The sequence below is a fragment of the Anguilla rostrata genome, chromosome 13 (assembly GCF_018555375.3).
Source record: "Anguilla rostrata isolate EN2019 chromosome 13, ASM1855537v3, whole genome shotgun sequence".
NCBI classification, from domain to species: Eukaryota; Metazoa; Chordata; class Actinopteri; order Anguilliformes; family Anguillidae; genus Anguilla; species Anguilla rostrata.
Genome location: NC_057945.1, coordinates 14,847,814 through 14,869,750, shown reverse-complemented (window position 1 = coordinate 14,869,750; position 21,937 = coordinate 14,847,814). Strand labels below are relative to the sequence as shown.

General features: G+C 40.5%; 2 protein-coding genes across 3 annotated transcripts in view; one reads left to right on the top strand and one right to left on the bottom strand.

The window, feature by feature from the left end:
• The window catches only part of necab3 (N-terminal EF-hand calcium binding protein 3), a 45,074-nt gene extending 32,889 nt beyond the window's left edge, over positions 1 to 12,185 (bottom strand). Inside the window, exons 1-2 of the mRNA XM_064304993.1 lie at positions 11,889 to 12,185; positions 1,640 to 1,664 (exon numbers count right to left, since the gene is read on the bottom strand). Coding sequence (XP_064161063.1) covers positions 1,640 to 1,664; positions 11,889 to 12,014 — 151 coding nt within the window. The 5' untranslated portion in view covers positions 12,015 to 12,185. The remainder of the gene's footprint in view (positions 1 to 1,639; positions 1,665 to 11,888) is intronic.
• Positions 12,186 to 15,223: 3,038 nt separating this feature from the next.
• LOC135237301 (E3 ubiquitin-protein ligase Itchy-like) overlaps positions 15,224 to 21,937 on the top strand; it is a 32,480-nt gene continuing 25,766 nt past the window's right edge. For both annotated transcript variants that reach the window (XM_064304318.1, XM_064304317.1), the window contains exon 1: positions 15,224 to 15,383. The gene's annotated coding sequence lies outside the window, so the exon portion shown is untranslated. The remainder of the gene's footprint in view (positions 15,384 to 21,937) is intronic.

The following is a 21,937-nucleotide window of genomic DNA, read 5'->3' as shown; positions in this document are numbered from 1 at the left end:
AAAACTTTTTTCTGTTTTTATTCATTGATCGGTGCAATTAACTCACCAAATGGTGTTAGTGAAGAAAGCTGTCCGCAAATGTCTGAAAACCCCTCAAAAAATGTTTTTTTAAAAGACGGATTTTCAGCTTTATTGGACAGGCAAGAAGAACGGGGGAAGAGAGAGAGAGAGGGAGAGACGTGTGACAAAGGTTGTGCGGTCAGATTTGAACCACCGACGTCACGGCTCATAATGAGCATGTATGTGGACAGTGCTCTACAGGATATGCCACGAGACACCCAAAAATCCATCTTTCAATCTGTTAGGACTTCACCTCAATGAAAAATGAAAAAAAAAATGTGTTAAATAAAAAACAGTCCCTTTATTATGCAGGCCTTTAATATGCAGGTTTTCAGACATGCACCAAAATGGTAACACTGATTTAACTGTCATCTCTAGCTATGATGGTGTTGCTTACCATGTAATATTTATTTGCTGTAAGTCGTTTTGGCTAAAAATGTTTGCCAAATAACTAACTGCAAACTGTAAATTATACAAAAAAATTAACACTTGCATTTATTTCTGAGTTAAAGTTAAGGACGAACGTCGATTGAACCCAGGCCTACATCTTCACCAGACTCCCATCTTTAAACAGATCTTATGGTGGACAGCTTCCGAAAGTCACGTCCCCAAGTGCTGTCATGAAATCCAAGGCGCTTCAGGACTTCTAGGAAGCATGAGGCGTTTTCAAGATACAACGTTTGGCGTTTGATTGGTTACCACCGTCACGCTTCCAGAGATCCATTTGCTCACTGGCAGCTGTCTTATTTACGTAACGGAACGCGCGGGCGGCGTGGTGGGAGTTTTGAGCCTCTGCGAACATCACGTCCTCAAGGTTGCACTGTTAACCCATCCTAAAATAGAGACGTCAGTCATCACTGATAACATCTGGCTCCAACAAACAAACATAATTCAGTGTTTCGACAATGAATGGCAGGGTAGAATATACCATATCTCATGGCTAATCTGACACTGCTTAGTGCTACTGGTTAAACGAAGGAGTAACACAATACAACCACAGAACACAACCACTTTCTCAGTTGATGACACCCAACCTGATGTCTTCATCCAAGACAAAAACGCTGAATGTCGCTGCAAGATTCCAACTGAAAACAGTGAGGGCAAGCACTGGAAACACCTCAAAATCATGTGGTGATGAAATAAACACGAGCTGGGGGGGGGGGGGGGGCAGGAGGTTGGGGGGGTTTGTCCGTCCTGGTGGACACACCCCCAAAAAATACCACAACAAAAATATTTCAGGAGGTGGTATCTTATCCATAGCCACAAGCATACGTTACAGGACTGGTGCTGTCAGTTATTATAGTGTGGACTCACATCTTCCCCAGAAAGCATTATACTGTAACAGTGTACAATGAGCGATAGACCACAGGAAAGCCAAGCCAAGTTTTCTTCCAAATAAATCTCTTTAACAGCCGAATTCCATATCACAACAGTGCCTGACCGAGCAATCCCTTGCCCCCCAGGATTTCAAGCCATTTCAAGCAAGTCTTGAGAAGAAAAAAACAGCACATAGAAACTGAACCATAATATGTCCTTCATCTGCCTTTCAAGAGTTCTGCAGAGTAATGGATTTACTCACCATTTTTGTCAGCGCGGCGAAAGATCTGAAAGGAAAGGGAACAGGTTTCATGATTAACAGAGCGATAAACAATAATGCTCTCAGACCACGTGTTAACACAAGCTCGCAGGAAAATGTTGACTCGTGCAAAAAACAAAATATCTCAGTTCGATGTTGTCACAACTTCAAAATAGTACGTTTTGTCATATCTCCAGAACTGAAACTCTGAAGTTACCAAAGCTTTACAGGAACTTTCTCATTTCTCTGGTGTTCTGCTACAAAAACACACAGCAAGCACAGTTTATCATATTAGCATGCTTGTAGTGGCTAAAGTGTTGAAGCAATGAAATGACCCTCTGTGGGAAAACAGCACTAGTGACCATTTGAATTTACTTGTAATGCATAGTTGTCTTCAGGGCTAAGAGGACATACAATGCATTTAGCCATTCACAGGGGAAGCCAGAGCTTTCATTCTCTAAACAGAGAGCATTGTTAAAAGCCAGGAACAGAGGGAGGATGGAGATAATGGAGAAAAACTGGTTCAGGGTTCCAGGAATCGATTGAGAAGATGAAAGTACCTGTGCCAATGCATACCAAGGACAGAGAACAGCCTATAACATGAAAATGCTTTGGTGGTGTGCACCTTCAAAGCAGCATGTATTTTTGTTGTGACTTCCTAAACCCTTAGTTTCATATTAGTGATGACGCTATGTTAATAAAAAAAGAATGGGGTCATACATACATCACGTTTTTTTTTCAGGTGAACTGCTAAAGACCTCATGGCGGATTGAATTCTCATCTCCTCCTTCAAATCCATCAGATCAACATTGCCGTTACGTTCACACAGCAGTAAAATGTTAAAAAAAAGCCAGGAAATGGATTTCTCTCTTTTTCGACGTCCCCCTATTTTTCCCTTGGAATACGAAAAGCCGAATCCATTTTTAGGGCCATGCCATTACCACAACATCTGCGTACAGCCATCCGGTGCTTCGCAGCCAGACCACACTAACACCATGATGACAGGCGGATCGATCAGCTAATTACGTCTTGCGTAGTGTGGTGGGGAGGATATCCCACCAATTTAAACCACCCCTCCCTGGGTGACTCCCACTTACGGCAAATTAGTGGTTCCAGACCATGCACCCACCACACTTAAGAGTGAGCGTTTCCCTGGACGGGCTGACTGACAGCTCCAAAGATGTGGAATTTGATCTTAAACAAAAATTATACATTCTAACCGCATGCTCTATTCTTTACTTGTTCATACTTAAGTCTGTGTGTGACAGACGTAAAAAAAGAAAAAGTAAAAGTGAATTTGGATATTTACTGTCCGCGCAGGCTTTCATTTTCTGAACTACGGGTTTGTAGACCGGCGCATTGCTGAAAAGCAAGGCCACTCCTGATTAACTGTCAGGCGTTTGCAGGGGCTCGAGAACTCCATTCAGTGCTGTGGTCTATGATTGCTTCGGTGCTGCTGAAAGCATCCCTTTGTGAGTGTTTGTAAGTGGACACGCACTCAGGTGGAAACATTTATGTGGATGTGACGCATTCTATTTAGCCCAGCTAAAAGACCATGAAAATGAAGAAAGTTCAATCGCCAAGGTATGTTATGCACGCTAAAGCCCAGTCTTGAACGCAAGCGCAACTTCAAACCTCTGTTAAGGCGATCAGTGCGCCCCATAGCATACCTCGCTACATCCATACATTAACGCCAACCAATTAATCATCAAAGTCCGTCAATACGGAAGCGTTTTCATTGCCGCGAGCAATCAAAAATGGTATACTGCAAGGCCATGCATTCATTTCCAGGGGGAATAAAGATGATTAAGTGGGAGGGAACGGCGCGACAAACAGTTGGGAGTGTGTTAATGAGGGCACACTCGCACTGGAAAAGGTCAGCGTGCAGGCTTCCCCCAATACACTTAATAATTACCTATCCGAATACTCATACATGCAGCCGGAGCGGAGACGTCCCCTTAATAGGCACATGAGCTGACAAGCTTAAACGGTCCCTTTGAAGCGTGTGCCAAACTGTCAGAGGGTCAAGTGTGAAGTCTACCCCAGTGACTTCGTATAGCACTCCTGCCCTGGGATGACCAGTCGGGGTCGGTTGGATCACATTTAAGAGGCCTTTAAAGTCCTCGAAGGCCAGTGAAATATTGAATGCTGCAGCATCGGTTCTTCTGTCAAAGGTTGGTTTGTAAGCCTGGTGTGCAGGGAATGATGGAGTCAGAATCTTATCCCAGTGAAATGGTGCATTTTCAGGCAAACCTGGCTCAATTTAAATCTGAAAGACACCTAAACGTGAAATATAATTAATCACAAAAATGTATTTTATTTCCTTTTTTAAAGATGTTCAAGCAGCAGGTATTGTACTGTATGGTATTGTTTTTCATCATATGTTGCTGTTGTAGCTAAATTGTCATTTTTTCTTTCCCAGTTGCTGTGCTTCCAAGGCTTTTTTTGCTGTGAAGACCTTAGGAAGCCTTGCCATACTTTCAGTGAAATTATTATTAATAATAATAATAATAATAATAATAATAATAATAATAATAATACAAAAGCCTGTGCGCAAAGGGCTTTATTCACAACTTTAACCGAAGACAGCTTCATTCCCACATCAGTCATTATTTAGGGAAATCTCTCTCTTCTCTCTACTGACTGACATCGTCTTTGATTGACAAGAAGCCAGTCAGAAGGACAACACTGGTGCCAGCCTCCAACTGGAAATCACGTCAATGCTCTCCGTCTGCTGAGCCCATGGGAGGGACTGACTCAGCCACCTACAGTGAGAGCAGTACTTTACTCACAGGTCATCACTGCCACTGCTGCTGTTCCCCAGGCACTGCATCGCCACAGAACGAGGGCTCAGCCTGTCTCTGTCTTTTTATTCCTGCTTTTTATTCTGCCACATTTAGTCCATCTCAGGCACCCTCTGCATGCAGGCTAACTGTGTTTCTAAGGCATAACATGATATTACAGTCACTTAGCAGACGCTCTTATCCAGTGCAGACAAAAGTGAAGAACGTCAGTGTTAGTCTCAGGAATGCAACAGTGTTATATTTACCAAGTCACAGATATTCCATCTATTATCAATAAGTGTAAAGTTATAAAGTAAACTTGTATAAATACTGCCAGCCTACCTTTACAGCGCTATACCTATAACATCATTATCATCAAAGGAAATTCATGAAGGAGGAGGATAGCTAAAGAGGGTCAGGGGAGCCATAATTCGGTCTGAAGAGGTGGGTTTTCAGCCCGCGTCAGAAGACGGTTATGGTTTCTGCTCTTCTGACCATAATGGGAGGCTCTTTTCACCACTAGGGTGCCCAAACAGACAGGAAATGTTACCACAGGAGCTGACAGAACTATTAAAAAAAGGAGAGGACCAAGGACCGGACCTTGGGGAACACCTGTGTAGAGATTTATGAGGTCTCTAAACTACTTCTCCCCCTTACAACCCGAAAGGAGTCGTTATCGAGATAACAAGCTACTCTCTGCTGGAAACAATGAGATATTGGGAACAGTTTTATTTCTGTGTCTGTCTCGTCCTGGCAGCATGCTCTTTCCATAAGGGAGAGTGCAGAGAAGTGTGTACTCCCCTCTGAAGTTCACTCTGTCACCACTTCTCTTTACAGCGCAGTCGGCCAGCTGAGCTGCGCAGTCATTATGTTGGAAGAGCGCAGGACTTGCGCAGCTGGTGCAGGCCCCAGGAGTACACGCAGCCAGTCGACCAGAAGAGCCACCAGCGCATAATGACGCAAGGACAATCCTGGCGCTAAAAAAACCTTCCCTCCTGGCGCGATGCTAAAGCCAATTATAACCCTGTGGGGCTGCAGGGTCACAGTCAGCACAGATGTGATCAGGACTCAGCACATATGTTTTCGTGACATAAAATCCATAAATGGTGTAAAAGATTTTTTGATGCTATCTAAATGGCCGTGGACATGAACATGAATATTCTCGACGCTTGTCTTTTAAAATATTCGGTCTGTCGATTTACAAGTCTAATGGCCGAGGATGCATAGGGGGAATATCCGAGGAGGCAATTAGCGATTCAAGAAGGGCTTTTTCAGCAAACCCTCTCATTAGTCTGACAGTTATAATGTACTGTGTAATGTTTGCCTTTGAACAGACTCTATCTGTCCAAAAATAATAAATAAATACAAGGACAGCGAGTATGCCTGTTTCTTTCACATCACCCATTGCAATTTTTCACAAAGAATTGACTATATATAGTACTTATTATAGACTGAATTATCATACTCCTATTCAGTAAATCACTTCAACCAACCTTACTATGCTATCATACTAATCTGTGTGCCAAATTTAACGAGGTTATCAGGGTACAATAAACAATGCAAAGTGGGATGGCTATTCCAACAAATAATGTTACCAGTGAAGGGTTTGTGCTATCTAGCGTTCAGACCCTTGTTTCAAGCTTCATGTACCATATAACTATATTGGAGATGACCATTTGTTGCATATCACCAATGCAGAAGCACTGGATTTACAGTTACAATTAATTAAAAGATCAAACCATTTAAGATTCATAACCACACCATTACCAGCAATGGATTTGATTGCAATTAATTTCAGAGCACAAAGGACGCATTTTCAGCCATTTAACCGAGATATTGGCACGACATCCAGTCAACGTTACCACCAGCTGCGATGTCCTGAAAAAGAGGGCTAGGGCACATTTTCTGAGTGTGTGTTTTAAATAGAAAGCACAGATTGCACTACTTATGCCATCAGCATTTAAGCCACTCAGAATCACGACGACATCTGCAGGGGGACGGGTTTGGCTCAGCGAATGAAACGGGCAATCATTTGCACAAGCAGAAAGGTACACGCGCACATGCAGTCACACGTCCACATGCGCACGCACGATGAGTCACGCACACATGATAAGTCACCCGCGTACACGCAATGAGACTTTGATGTACTGGCACATGTACGCGCATGCACACAATCAACGTCACGCATGTACACACACACGCACACACAGTTTCAAGCTCCTCATACAAATATAAATTGTACTACAAGCTTCACCCAACAATTCCACTGCTGTGTTCGGAATTCCCTTATAATTAAATTACCATTCACCCCACTGTCGCTGAAGATTCCCACCATCCTGCCAGCACATTACGTCTATGGTGACCCTGAGGTCATGCTGTTAATGTAAAGTAACACCTGCGCTGTTATTATCCTCCTGCCAGCCTCTCCCAAACTGTGTAAAATGAGGGGGAAAGTGCCTGCAGTCACCTATTACTTGCGGTTCATGTTTTTGTGGCAACGTTTGCGTGAAGCTTTTTTTTCTAACCAGAAATCTGTAAAGCAATGCCCTTGCCTTCCCCCTTTCTGACCTAACTCACCCACAGCCGTACGTATCGTTTACCTTCCCCCATTGCCTCTACAGGGACTGCAAATCATACATTTAAGGAGAGAATCTGTTTGGCTACCAATGTATTCACAACCGGGCACAATTTTCCAGAGGCAAAAGCAATCAGTTGTCACAAAATTTAAATGAAAGCTCATCCTTGCGGCACCAGCTGTAGGCTGATGGCTGACATCTCACAGCTACATTTATTTTTCATTGGTTATTTGAAGGCCTGCAAGATGAATTTAAATGCATTGACTATGAATGATAAGGTCAGCTGGTATGCCAAACTCATTCACCATTGCCTCCCTGAGTTGCAGACGTCCCCAGTTTACTAAAATGGACTTCCTCTAATACTGAACGCATCTTCCAAAGCTGGCAGTCTGCTGAGATTTTCACACTGTCAGATTAGCTTTATTTGCATCAGAAAATAAAACTAAAAATGTTTAGTTCCTCTCAAGCGGAGGCACCACAAATGGTGCAATGACTAAAATACTCATGTGGAACTCCGTGCTAATTTTGTAAATTGATTTCACACAAATAATCACGGTGAGCACCCTGGGTATTTAGCAGGTTTTTTTTCTTTCCCCCTCCAATGCAATATTCATATCTTGCTCTCCAGCTTGTTCTATCTACCGCAGCCAAATTGGAAATAATGCATCATTTACAGCTCGCAGGAAAGGTCATTTCTGCTTCCCAGAGTGCATGCATTGTGATGTCACTCCGGCAGGTGTTGAGACAGTGGGACACTTAAGCCCTACTGACATAATTCTCTGCTAAGAGGTGCACTGGGGGGGCTTAGAGGGAGATCGCAAAAAAAAAAGGTTTTAGAAGAGGGAGAAGCAGCGTGTATAATCCCATCCGCCTTCTGCAATATGTGCATTTTTTATCTGGCTCATGAAGTGTCGCTAAATGACAAAACAACGACCTCTGGAAATCCTCTTTCCCGGCGCGTTTCGAGAAGCCTCGAAATTATCCCTCTGTGTTGGTGAGCATCTGAGACGGTAATGACGAGACAAAGCTTATGAGGCTGCCGAAAACAAATTAGAGTTAGGCCCATATTCATTTCCCCGAGAACGTCTGCTTCAATGGAATAGGTTATTTTGATTCATCTGGCATGGTTTGCAATCATCACTTAAATATTTGGAAATGATCATTCAGAATGAATCACGCACAAGCAGCCAACAGGCCAGATATTTTTGGAAACAGACTGTGTAGCCGTTATTTAATGGCCAGTTAAAAAGTTTTTTTTATATCCTCTGTCTATAGCATGCACTGTTGGTTAACGCATCCTCTTTTGCTGTCGATTCTATTTTGAATTATTTCTAGGATTGTAAAATAGTAAATTGGTGATGGTGATGTCTCCTCTGTGAAAAGTTCGCTTGATTTTGTGGGATTCGTAGTCCCCAGACCATGTGACCTTCTACTGAGGAGAGATGCATGGGGCAAAGTGTGGCCTGTTGGTCACAGCATACTGTATATCCCTGAAGCTGAGAATTGTGGGATAGGAATTAATCTGAAACATTACACTGCCCTGGAGGGAATGGTATCCATCAATAAATCCTGCCGTTTGTATCAAGACAGCCATGATTTGGATGGTTTGGATGTACACTAAAATGGATGTACATTAAAAATTCAGCAAAAATTCAATCAATTATCTTGGATTTGAATGTTAATTAAGTCACAAGATATAGTTTTATAATTATGATTAGTTTTATAATTAGTTTTACCACAACACAAAACAACACAAACTATTAAATTTCCTTTTGATGTAAATGAAGTCATTTCAAAACATGGAAAAATAAAAATAAAATGAAAATTTGAAAAGTATGTTTGGCCTGTGCGTGATATAATGTGCGTGAAGTCTTCTGCAGACAGGAGTCACTCACACACCTATGCCTGCCTCACAAAGAGTGTTTCTGATCTGTTGGACAGTTGTTTGGGATTTCTTTTTTCATTATGGTGAGAATTCTTCAGTCACCAACTACAGAGCTATTCCTTAGCTTACCAGGCTCTTTGCAATTACTGAGCTCACCAGTGCTCTCTTTCTTCTTAAGAACAAGATCTGGCCTAAGCCTCTAACTGCCTTATAACGGCATCCTTGACTTTCATTGGCACAACTCTGGTCCACAGGTTGACAAATTATAAAAACAGACTCCAAAGGCAATTAAAAAGCCTAGGATCAAGGCTAGATACTGAAAGCTCTCTCATGCCTGCCCTAAGGAAGCAATGGAACACACCTGACTAATCAGAAGCACCTGTGAAACTGTCCCAAACATTATGGTGCCATGGAGGGGGGGGGGGTATGTATAAAAAGTGATGTGAATCCAAAATATAAAAAAATAAAAAATAAAAGCTGGGGATGGGCACTTTAACCAAATGCAAATCGTTTGACTACAAATCTAAAATTGTGGTGTACAGAGCCAAATAAAGAAACAAAAAATATGTCTTTGTCCCAAACATGGAGCTCACTATATAATTTACCTTGAGACTTTCTTAAAAGTTCTTTAACAAATGAGCAAAATATATAATTGGTTTTGCTCCAAATGCAATACAGGCTAGTAGCTGCTATTACACTTGAGTACTTCACCATACTTCTCAATAAATAAATAAAAAACAGATATTGCAGCAAACAGTAAACCCTGGGAGCTTCCATTATTTGAACAAATTATGCTAAACATGCAAAAAGCTTTTGGTATTGAGTCATAATTCTTTACAATGCATGCACCCACTGTCAGAGCAATCTCCCTCTTACACAGTATAACTTGATATCCCACTCGAGAGATGTGGAAAATTATAGCTTTTAACAATATAAAAAGCAGGTAAGAAAAGCTTCTTGCATAATATTGTAATACTAAAGACTTCTCAAAAGTGCACATATGCTAGAGACTAAAATGCACAACAAATTGTAGCATTTGGTCTATGTCCTGTAATCCTGACCTAAAACACATTGTTCTAAATTACTGTGGTTATGTTCTGAGCAGAAATGTTTAAGACTGTTGTGAGATAATAGCAAGGAACCTTGGATAAAGGTTCCCGTAAACTTTCATGACTCCACTTCCAGCAATGCTCCTTCTGGCAGTGACACATCACATTATTTACATTTTTATCTCTGCCTCCTTGCTTATGTAATACTTAAAACATCCTCCACTAAGAACATGGTAACTGAAAATCTGTTAAACTAACAAGGTCAAGGGTCCAGATGTGATGTCACATCCCAGCTCTTTGCAAATAAAAATCCTGTCATAACAAATTTTCTGACCTGTCTGTCATTCTTTTTTAAAAGGCTCCACAGACAGCAGTCAGAAATGATGTCAGCAGTGAACAAATGCCCTCTTCTGAGAAGCCATGACTGCTCTGCTACAATTAATGCTGTACCTAACCATGGAACATCTCAACCCTGCAGTACTGGTCAACAATGCAACAGCCAGACACTGCTCTACTAAGTGCTTCCACCACATACTGTTACAGAGGAAATAAATGAGGCAGAATCTGTTTCACACTTCATCTGTGTTGTCTCACTGTTTCTCTGCCTGTCATCAGCAGTTTCTGACCTCAGGTAGCATTTCATTTAAGACCAAACGAGAGACGCCATAGAAATCAAGTCGCAATAGCAAATCAAATAAATAATTAAATAAGGCCTAGACGGTATTAGGCTACAGCTCAAGGTGAACGGAGCCATTAAGATGATTACGCTGCGGCAGCAATAACCTTTCGACGCGGGACTGAAATGGAAACGTTAGTTATCGCCACCAAACCTACATACACAGTTTGTTACACGTGCCTGCCGTGGCTCCTGGGGCCCTAAGCTTAGTTCCCGGCCTCTGGGCCCCCCACTGAGGCTGGATTACCGCACATTAGGACACGGAGGAAACAGATGCAGCCCTCTATCTGAGCTCCGCACAACAGGAAGTCGGTGGCAGCGCGTGGTACTGTGCACGTCAGACACAGGTCTCTTGAGTTTAATCAGAGCAGTAAGGTGTGTCCAGCTACACACAAGATGCTCCGAAATCAACTTTGCATGTGAATAATCCAAACCTCTAACAAAATTCCATAAAATCCCATTAAAGCAGCTGCTTGTTGGAACGCTTGAAAACTCCATGGACAAGAACAAGCTTCCATTTGGCAGAACACAGATTGAAGCTTTGTGTTTGACTGTTATAACTGGATAACAACTATATGTATTCTTTTAATTACAATTTGTGTTAATATTAATCAAAATAAAAATAAAAACATTTGTGGGCGATCAGACGAGTGTGCGTTGTGGTAGAAAAGCAGACAGTGATGGAGAGGAAGGCTAACAATAGTTAGAGCACTGGGCTTGCCATTTCAGAGTTTTAGGTTTGATTCCCACATACGGCACTGCAGTGCTAGCCTTTATAGAATAAATATCCAGCGGTATACATTGATTCGGTGTAAAAGATAAATAGAAATAATAATAAAAGTTTAGTAAGTTGCTCTGAATGAACGTGTCTGGTAAATTCCTAAAGTAGCAGTAAGTATGCATTTCTACAGAAGCAATATAACTTAAGTAGCAGTGTTAGAGAAAATCATGCAGCAATTTCCAATATATATGCATTGTTATTACTCATTATCACCATCGTTTCTTATATAGCTCAGTGTAATGTGGTCATTTAAACTGTAGAACATTATTCAGCAAGTTTCTTTTTATTTACACATTTATTTTTTATTTTATTTTTTACTGAATGTGCAACCTTACGATGGGTCTGTCAATAAATGTAACCTGTCTGTGTATAGGAGACTCATATTTATTTAATCGCTGCACAGATAACGGGTTCAATGGCTATCGTTAGTGCGCAGTAGTGCAGTCATAATAGTGTCTGTAATTAAGCGATTTAAAATAATATAAATATCTTCATTACTTACGTCTTGCAAAATTGAAAGTCCTTGGTCAGGGTTCCTCTGCAGTAGCTGCTGTTGTTGCTTTGAGTACAGGTGCTGCTGTTTTGCTGACTGGAGACACATAGTGATCATCTCCGTGCATGCCATCATTTTTCGTATCTTCGTTTGGAATATTATTCGCCTCAATTCATATGCTCCGAACACACCGTTTGATATGCTCTCGTCGTTTGACTGAAAACTTAAATATTGAGTCTTGGTAGGCAGTCTATGAGACGCTGAGGCACCGGGTTCTGTCTCTACGATGATGCCCTGCAATATAGCAACTTTCCGCGGTAACCCCACCCTCTTCGCATATGATTGGCTGCCACCTTGCTGGAGCGTCTCTATCTTTCACAAAGCGACGTGACAGCTTTCAGGAGAATGGATATTTAGTTAATAAATGCTTTGCATTGGAGGAAGGATTGTTTATTTTAAGTGCGTACCTAAAGCATTATTGTCGCTTATTTGTGTGAGTCTGTTGTGAAACCATAATTTGAATTGAATTGAATTTTAATATGTTTCCAGTCACATGATATCAGTGGGTACAAAATGTATGAGTTCGAGTCTGTGGTTATTTTCAGAATACTACTGCAGCCTAAGTGATGCGCTAATGATGAACTGATCTCGATTAATATATCAAGAGCCCCACCTACCGGTTTTAACGCACACAAAATGTTTTACTTTTGTAAGTTGGTGTAATGTTTTCTTTTTAATTCTCTGCAGGGTGAGTCATTCCGATTTCGGATCTTGATGTCAGGAAGTAACTAGCCCGAGTACAGAAACTGCAGCCTACTAAATAGGCTGCCAAGTTTCCTTCATAAATTTGGACTGCCCTGCTCATATTCTCCATGGCAGGGGTGCCAAACCCTGTTCCTGGAGATATACCTTCCCGTAGGTTTTAATTCCAATCCTAACAAAGCGCACCTCATTCACCAGCTATAGAGCTTTTGAGTTGCTAATTAGTATAATCAAATGTAGGCTACCAAATTAGTGTTGAAATAACCAACAGGACGGTAGATCTCCAGGAACAGGGTTGGTTACCTCTGCTCCATGAGAGCACTATGCATAGACCTTAATTCCATTATGCGGTCATATAACAAATAAATCCGTATCGATTATGCACTTTGGTTAATTTTGGCATGAGTGCATGCTATGACGCAATGCCTGTGATGACATATTTTCTAAAACTGTTCACACAGCAACTGACTGTTTTGTATAAGTTGGTTAAAAATAAATTTTAAAAAATTAAAAAAAAATCCATTCAGCATACGTATGTTTCTTTGCTTCATGATATGTAAAGGTAGCATAATACCATAAATGAATATTCATATGTGTAAAACATGTCGCCACTGTATTTAAAGAAAAAACAGTTGCAGTTAAGATAAGTGTTAGCAATGGCAGATTTGTTTTTCTTTTTTTTTTTTAAAGAAGCGTTATAATAATTAAATTAAGTTCTCTTATCCAGAACAATATTCAGGTGTTTTTTTCAGAAAGAAATATTCCCATTGAAAGCATCACACGACACAAGAAGAACAATGGCCTGCGGACATACAGAAGTCATAGACCTAATGTACGCTTGTCAAACTGAGGCAGTTCAGAACATGATGGTATGAGGTGGTACATGGTAGAGACGTGAAATTCTGCCCATTGATTGGAAGTTATGTGCAAGTGCTGCCCAAGAAATATGACCCCAATCGGCCTGATGGGGGCGCTATAATTAAAGGTCAAAATTTTGAACTTTGAAAAGTCATAACTCCTACGCCGTGAGTCCGATTTACACGAAACTTGCTACAGACATCCATCTATCCTCACTCTACAAATTTGCCTCAAGAACCATTAATTAACTGACTGAGTTACTGACTGAGTGAGTTAGTGACATTGCCAGTCATAAAGGTGCCTTCACCTGATAAGCGTGCAAATGAAATGAGTTGTAAAATGACCATTCAAGAATGTAAATTGGAACTGGATTTAGCTCGAATGAGTATGGGTATATCCTGGTATTATGTGGCATCTCAAGTGCACCAGTGAAATAAATAACAATTACAAACAGAAGAATATAGCCATTAATTATAAGTGTGTTGAAGCCTCCCTTTTCCCAAACCCAGGACCTATCATTAAACAGTTTTCATGCAGACACAATCAAACCGTCATTTATTTTTTATTTAGTTCTTGTATGATATGATGACTATTTCTTATAGTTCTTGCATGACATGATGATGATGGTCCTATGCTACTGTTAGTTTATTGTGCAATTAATCCTTTTCATGCATTCATTGAGAATGAACATATTGTGTCAAGTCATATTCCTTGTATGTATAAATGGACTTGACTATTACAATTACTCTGATTCTGATTAGTTCTTATTGCACTTCACAACTTTCACCTTCTAACGGTCTGTGTTGGCTTGAACCCTGGAATCGCCGCTTGCGGCTATATATATATATATATTTCTTTCCATCCAAAGATGGCGAGTGATTCCACACTTCTGAGTTACTGCACATAATTCCCCCAGGGTCCTCATGAAAATAGAAGCAACTTTTTTCCGTTTTAAGGTATAGTTTGTTTATGATTCCATATTTCATGATTTACTAAAAGTGTTCAGATAAAATGAGTGTTATCTGGCGATTAATTATCCCCTTGGCTAAACATTAAGCTTGCACTGAAGTCTTTTATTTGAGGTTATGACCTAAGACCGTATCACTGGCAGTGACTGTTTAATTATGCTTCTCCTTTCTATTGTTTAAATACTATTGATATGATCATTTTTAAGTATGCATAGTGTTTTATGTAGCTTAGGTTTATTTTTTCACAAATAATGCAGTGTTCGCTTTTGATTGCATGCATGTACACTAATGATTGTCCCAGACTCTTCAAATCAACTGAATTAACCAAGCATACAATTCTGTAAGCAGAATGGCAAAGATATTCTAGTACTAAAAGCGGTATTTTCATGTTCTTGCTCACGGTGGGGGGTTAGACAGTCTTTCATTGGAAATTATTAGCCTATTCCATTCAATAGTAAATGAAATAAATAACTTTATATAGCATCTGTCAAGCATACAAAACAAAGTGTCATACAAATAGATAAAAGGAGATAAAACAAAAACATATAAAGACATATAAAGTAGAAAAGGTTAAAAATCAGATGTAAAAATAAGAATAAAAAATTATAATAAAATTACAGAAATTAAAACCAATAATAATAATAATAAGTAGAAGGTTTGTTTTGACCGGTTTTGATTGATATTAACAGTTGTACATCTTGTTCAATTATGTTATCTTTGCATAATGTGCTCGCAGGAAGCGCGTGCTACGCGCACCCCACCTTGCATTTGTCACGTGACAAGGTTGCGAAGATGGTGGAAGTTTCTTCCTTTGCGTGAACTGGAGTCTAAACCAAAACACCTAGCTAGGTAGCTAGCTAGTTTTTAGTGGCCGTGTGGGATATACATCATCAATTTCTGCCACCTTCGGATACGGGTAAGTCATGATTCAAAGGACGTTAGCGAGGCAGCCGGAATTTTGAGGTCTGTTTCGGTATCCTCGTATAGACTAGCTTAGCACCGGCTAGCTGTTCCGTATTCTCTGTCGTTGGTTTTCGTTAGCTAGCTAGCTGGCTAGCCAGTCAGTTTGTTCGTAAATAAGTTGTCTGCTGGGTAGCTCGGTACCTACCTGCCAAACCTTATGGCAAGGTATGTAATCTGATTCATTTCTTAGAAAAGTAACGGTAGGTAACTTGTCGAATTATGCCGTGGTTCTCTGCCGGTCAGTGGTCTAATGTTAGCTAGCTAACCTAAATGTTTGTTTTCCCTGTTGTTAAATATAACGTTGCGCTATCTAGCTAACCTGCACAAGCTAGTTTTAAGTAGCCTGCTGTAACCCAACCATAACGTAACGGTCGTTATTAGTTTACCGAAATGGTTCCAGGTAGCTATATCGCGCTTGTTTAATTTTTTTTAGCTTGTAGCCAAGTAAGCAGTACATTAAAGTGGCATGTCATCAGTAGAGTAATGAAGGCGTACGCTTGTTACATTTATAGCGAAGATAGCTACTGTCAGCAGCTAACTTAACTTACTAGTAAACAAACAGCATTGCTTGCGTACGTTAACTAGCTAGCTAGTTAAAACTACCTTTAACACTTCTTGGAGTCTTTAGCAGGGATAGCAATGCAATATGCTATTATTTTGGGGGAATGTACTTTTTTGGAACAGTGACACCTATCCATCCTGATTGCTTATCCTAACTCGTAGCTAACGTATTAGCTTTCTAGCTAAAGTTTAACAACAGCACGATATATCTACAAAACATCATAACACTTACACAACACAGAGCATGGCAGGACTTAACTAAACATTTAAAAAGTATTGTTATAAATTATGCGACCATGGTCTGAAAACCTCCTCCATTTCTTTTTGCACTAAGGCGAAACCTAAAACATGGTAATACTTTATTGAAACCAGCCATCCCAGGCACCACCTAATGATTGTTTGTCATAAGAGAAAAACCGGTATTGTAGCTCCGATGAACAGTGATTAGTTTCACTCCCAAAGTGCTCTTTAGAAGACTCCACCCATTCCTCGTCAGAGGTTTGTTTACACAGTAGCGTAAATGTCAAAATAATAATTTAAGAGTTGACCCTAAGGCTTATGAAATGCGTCATAAATGCATATTTTGTGACTATGTGGATATTCGTCTATGGATGTCTTCGTGCATATTCACAATGTGGACAAGTAAGAGTTAAATATGTAATTTGATGATTTTTGAGGTTTTGCTGCCAGTATATGAAATTTAGCCGTACAAAATGATGGTTAACCAAGTGAGAACAATATTTTCTTTGCTGTGTTCTTAAAATACAGCTGAGCAATAACGGGAAAGCACATTCAACCACAGAAGTGGGGGGAAAAACGAACTACCTCTGTTTCTGTAGGAAAAATCAGTGTATCAGCATAGCTACATTTCTATTGTTTGCAGTGTTTGCGAATTCATTGAAATGCGCATTAATGTTAGATCTTAGGATGATGAATCTCTCAGTTGTGTCAGTGAATTGTATTCTATAAGTTTATAATTCACGGTGAGTCTTGTCAGTTGTATCAGTGAATTGTGACACCATGTTGCAAAAATTGGCAAGTGCAGTAATTTGGAAGCAACATGAATTCTGACTGCATATCTAATTAAAGAACAGATAGATAAATAGGGTCTTTCTACTTACTTCTGCTGAGTCTGTTTGCATAGAACATATAAATAGATGTCACAAAACTTTGTAAGATTGTCTTTTAAGAATAAATCATGAAACAGCCCATCTCTTGCAGAATATAGTACGGTTATTAATGACAATAAGATTAAGTGATATAAGGATGCTACTTGGAAAGTGAAGAGAAAGTACATAAAGTATCTGACATACCTGGATACCCTTTAAGGGGAGCTGGTGAATCTCACTTGGGGAAACCAGAGAAGTTGTTTGTTTGCAATGCTGAGTGGAGATTACCCTCATGGTGTCTGTTGTCACTAGGTTACTGTTACTCTGATGTGTTTGATCAAAACAGTGAAAACTAGCTGTCCCCAATGCGAGCAATGTTTCATTTATCAACGAGGCAAGATTCCATTGATTGTCTTATGTCTTCAAGCCACGCAAATTGTATTTCCTTATGTAGCCTCATTTTGTAGTTCATTCTGTAGTACCGAATGAATGACTTTTGGTTGACTTTGGCAAGAGCAGGACTGTTCATACATGCTCATACCTTCTCATAAAAAAGGTTTATTAATTTTGCTTGACATCTGTTTCAACGAGAATTTTGTTTGGTGATGGGAGAGCATGTCTGGCTGTTTTGTCACTCAAAGATTTACAGTTCCGGTATGGAGTTGTGCAGAGTCTGATTGTCAGCTTCGAATAGCAATAATAGTTTTTTCATAATTGTTCAGAAACCACATATGAATTATATTGAAATATAAACTATTTTTAAGGTTTGGATAGTTGTTATACATGCCGTTTGGACTGGATGTGTTTTTGAAGGACCGAGAAGAACTCTCGTAAAGGAAGAAGAAGAAGGCCAAAGGAAGAAACATCAGACAGAGGCAGTGGAAAATGAAAGATCCTCTTCCCTGCTAAGCTGTTAATCTCTTCTCCAAATCCCGTGCTTTGAAACGCACAGGATTGCCCTGCATTCTCTGTCCTGCAAATGTCTTCCTCTGTCTGCACCTTCAACATCCTCAGTCCGAGGCCGGGCTGCATTGGGTGATGTTACCGAATGCAATGGCATGCATAATTTATTCAGGTAGCCTGGCACTAACCAACCGTTTACGCCGCATCATTTCCAAAGAATCCATCTGAATTCTGTCTTTGAGAGAGTAACTTCACAGATGAGTGTGTAGATATGGTTTCTCCTATCTGGAATACTCTGCAGTCAAGCAAATGGGACTGTATGTGTGCTGTAACGACTTGGTGATTTTACTTGTGATGGCAAAAAAGACAGGATTTCAAGAAAACCGGATGACATTAATTTAGCCGTTTGCTTACAAGGGCTAAATCCCACTTGCAGAAATGATATGGCACTTATATTCTCATATTTTTTAACTGTAAGCATTTTGACACTGCTTGGAAATTGAATGAATCCTTTGCTATGCTGCATAGTCATGCTACAGAGTTAGTCAAATCATGTATCGGTGCCCCCCCCCCAGCAAACAATGAATGGGGCATTTCTCGACAGATTTTTAGCAACGCACAGGCAGTAATAAATTAGTAACTTTTAAATGCTGAAAGTTTATCCAAGCCTCAGACGAGCAGAAGGAAAGTGTGACAGGGAATTGCATAGGCTAGTCTAAAGCTTAGGGTCAATAAAGATCACAATAAGCGTGATAAATTGGACCAGGGGAAGTTCTGCGGCCGCTTTCTGGATCGATCAGGTCACTGTCTCACTTTCTCCCGTGTACCCGGTCATAGGATATAGCCTAGCCCTGAGAAGGAGAAAGTGGTGGGAGGCGTTGTGGGCGGAGAAAGGAACGGCTGTGTTTCGCTGGACGCACTTTGGATTACCCTCTGCTCCATGCCCTGTCAGGCTTAATGACACTTTACAGTACTTGCAGACTCAAAGAAAGAAAAGGCTGCATGTGCTTGGGGGAATTCTGTGGAGCCAGTGTTTATGAGAAACCTGTTAACAAGGAGCTTGTTTTCCTCTACTCAAATGGATTGATGTCGTTAAACTGCTAATGTAGAGATAATATTTGGTAATAGGCTATCTGATAGAGACCCACCAGGTTGTGTCTAGGCCTATATGTTGCTTTTTTCCGGACGCATGCGCTTTGCAGAACTGATCTATCCTCACCTTGGCAAGTTCTCGTCCTGCTTCGAACACGCAAGTTGAGTTTCATCAGCGAAAAGGCTAACTGTGTGATTCTTATGGGAAGGCCGTTTCCTGACTGGTACGGACTCCACAGTAGCGCATCAGCGTGGCCTTCAAGCGCACGTCTGTGATTACGCTTCCATGCGTGCGTTTCAAGTCGGGAAACCACGTGTGGCCTTTGAGCTTTTGCACCTTCCCTCCAAGGCATTTGGAAAAGGAACCATGGTAAAAGCTCACCGGAGATCCATCAGTCCACCCAAGTGCCTTTTGGGATTTCACATCACATTCAGGATTTTTTTTTTACTGAATGTGATTCTATCAAATTCTTTCACTATTGAGATCAGCCATTTAGGTTTAGCACAAGTCTTGGAGTACCTGGCTTTGAATCCCATGTTTTTTTTGTAGCGAATAAAGAGGCATGGACTCCGAGCGCTTCCATCCTGTTTGTTTTCCTGACAGTAGGTGTTGTAGACACGCCCTGTTGTGTCCAGTAGGTCCCATATACCAGCCAGTCAGCTTTTCTTTTTAAAGAGTACCTGCACTCTTTGTTTCAGCCTGGCTCTGCTTACTGCACAGTTCTGAGAATTGCCTCCTGGGGTGGGCGGAGTAGGTGTGTCCGTCTCATTGGGTACAGCGCATCTGCGCCTGGCTCATGAAACCCGGACCAAACTGGTAGATGCAGAGCCTACGCGAATCGAGATTCGGCGATTGCATGGCCTATTTCCCATCTCAAATGTTGCTTCACTTTGAAACCGTTTTGCCAAAACCAAGGACCAGTGTGTCTAACCAATCGAGTGCTGACAGTCGTCTTTCGTATTAAAAAGCCAATGCACATATTTGTGGGTGGCGACAATTTTCCAGCTGGATATCTTGATTGACATGTATATGACGTAGTGGTAATTCCAAAGAGGTACGTTGATGTCATGATTGGGGTGGGGCCAGAGTGGAATGCTGAAGTTAATTTCAGACAATAGAGGGCAGTACCTAAAAGTTTTTCTAGCAGTTTTTTCTGCCAAATGATATTATTTAAGAAATGTTTAAATAATGGCATAGCTTAAAATGTCGCTTTGGATAAAAGTGTCTGCTAAATAAATGTAATGTAATTACACTTTCATTTATGATGAAGAAATAAACAGTACAATATGAAATTGTTGAAACTGCGGCACACTAAATTTAAATTGGGGGAAGAAGGAGACATCACTGCATAGACAGCATTTTGTTTTTGGCTGTGGCTGACGCATTTCGGCGTTTATCTCTCAAGCAAAAGGTAAAAGATTTGCATAGCTTCATGCTATGGTCTTTTTTTCCTCATTGATTCATTGTTTTGTGGCAGTCAGAGCACCCAGGCAGCAGGCATTTTGAGGCAGCACACCTGTTATCAATATTTAGTGTTCAAGAACAAAAAAAAAAACATCTGAGCATTAAAAGCATCGCAGCTGTGATTCAGTGGAGCCATTCCCTTAGCCTGTGTTCTTTGGGTTTTAACCCCTTCACGCTGATGCCTAATCAGGCCAACCCTCACCCATTTCGATTGTGTCCTATTTACGGCTTTATAACTCCAGAAGTGAGCATCAGAGAGACTTTAATGGCTTAAATGAAGCAAGACACTTGTACCATTTACATTTAGCCTAGTATTAGATTATATCAGTCTATATTAATAATTTAGGTAGAAATAAAGTGCCACAAATGCAATTATCTTTGCGAAAATGATAATATGAAGTTGTTCTCCTTTAGTTTGAAATGAAATACTGATAGATCTCATGTATAAAACTGGTAAAACTATACATGTCCTGGATCATACACTCCTTGACCAGAAATGTGCAAAATATGAGGGTGATGTGCAGAAATTCTATGAAGCAAAAAGTAAGCAGTGTACCCTGGTGTCCCTCAGTGTCTCCAAATCTATCCAAAATATCTAAATTGTGCATTGCTGTAGGCTAAATGGTGAAATAATTATATTTCACTATCATATTTCATAACTGTTTTGCTTCTTGAAACTCACTTTTGCATCATGTTTAAGTGGGAGTTTTCATCAGTATAGGGGCCTAAGGGTCTTGAAGTTGCACATAATTGTAATTGTGCATTGCTTTAGATAAAACCTTCTACCAAATAGAATGTAATGTAATGCAGGGGTCCAAAAACGTATCCCAAACCTTTATTAAAATGAATAAAATGCTTTTTGTGCCTATAAAGCATATAAAGTTGCCTCTTATGATGGAACATTGATTGCACTTTGAAAAGTTATGCAAAAACATTGTGACACACAGTGGTACACATAGGCCTACTTAAATATGAAATCATTCACTTCTGTTTTTCTGTACCCTAGACTATGTAATCGTTTGATGCATGCGAATAGGATGACATTTTACAAATGTTACTCTTTATCATCACTCCAAGGGAAATTTTACATTCATCACATAGCTCGGGGGCGACATAGCTCATGAGGTAAGAGCATTGTCTGGCAGTCGGAGGGTTGCCGGTTCGATCCCCGGCCCTGGGTGTGTTGAAGTGTCCCTGAGCAAGACACCTAACCCCTAATTGCTCCCAATGAGCTGATTGGTACCTTGCATGGCAGCCTTTCACCGTTGGCGTGTGAGTGAATGTGTGAATGGGTGAATGAGAGGCATCAATTGTAAAGCGCTTTGGATAAAAGCGCTATATTAATGCAGTCCATTTACCATTTACCATATCACCACA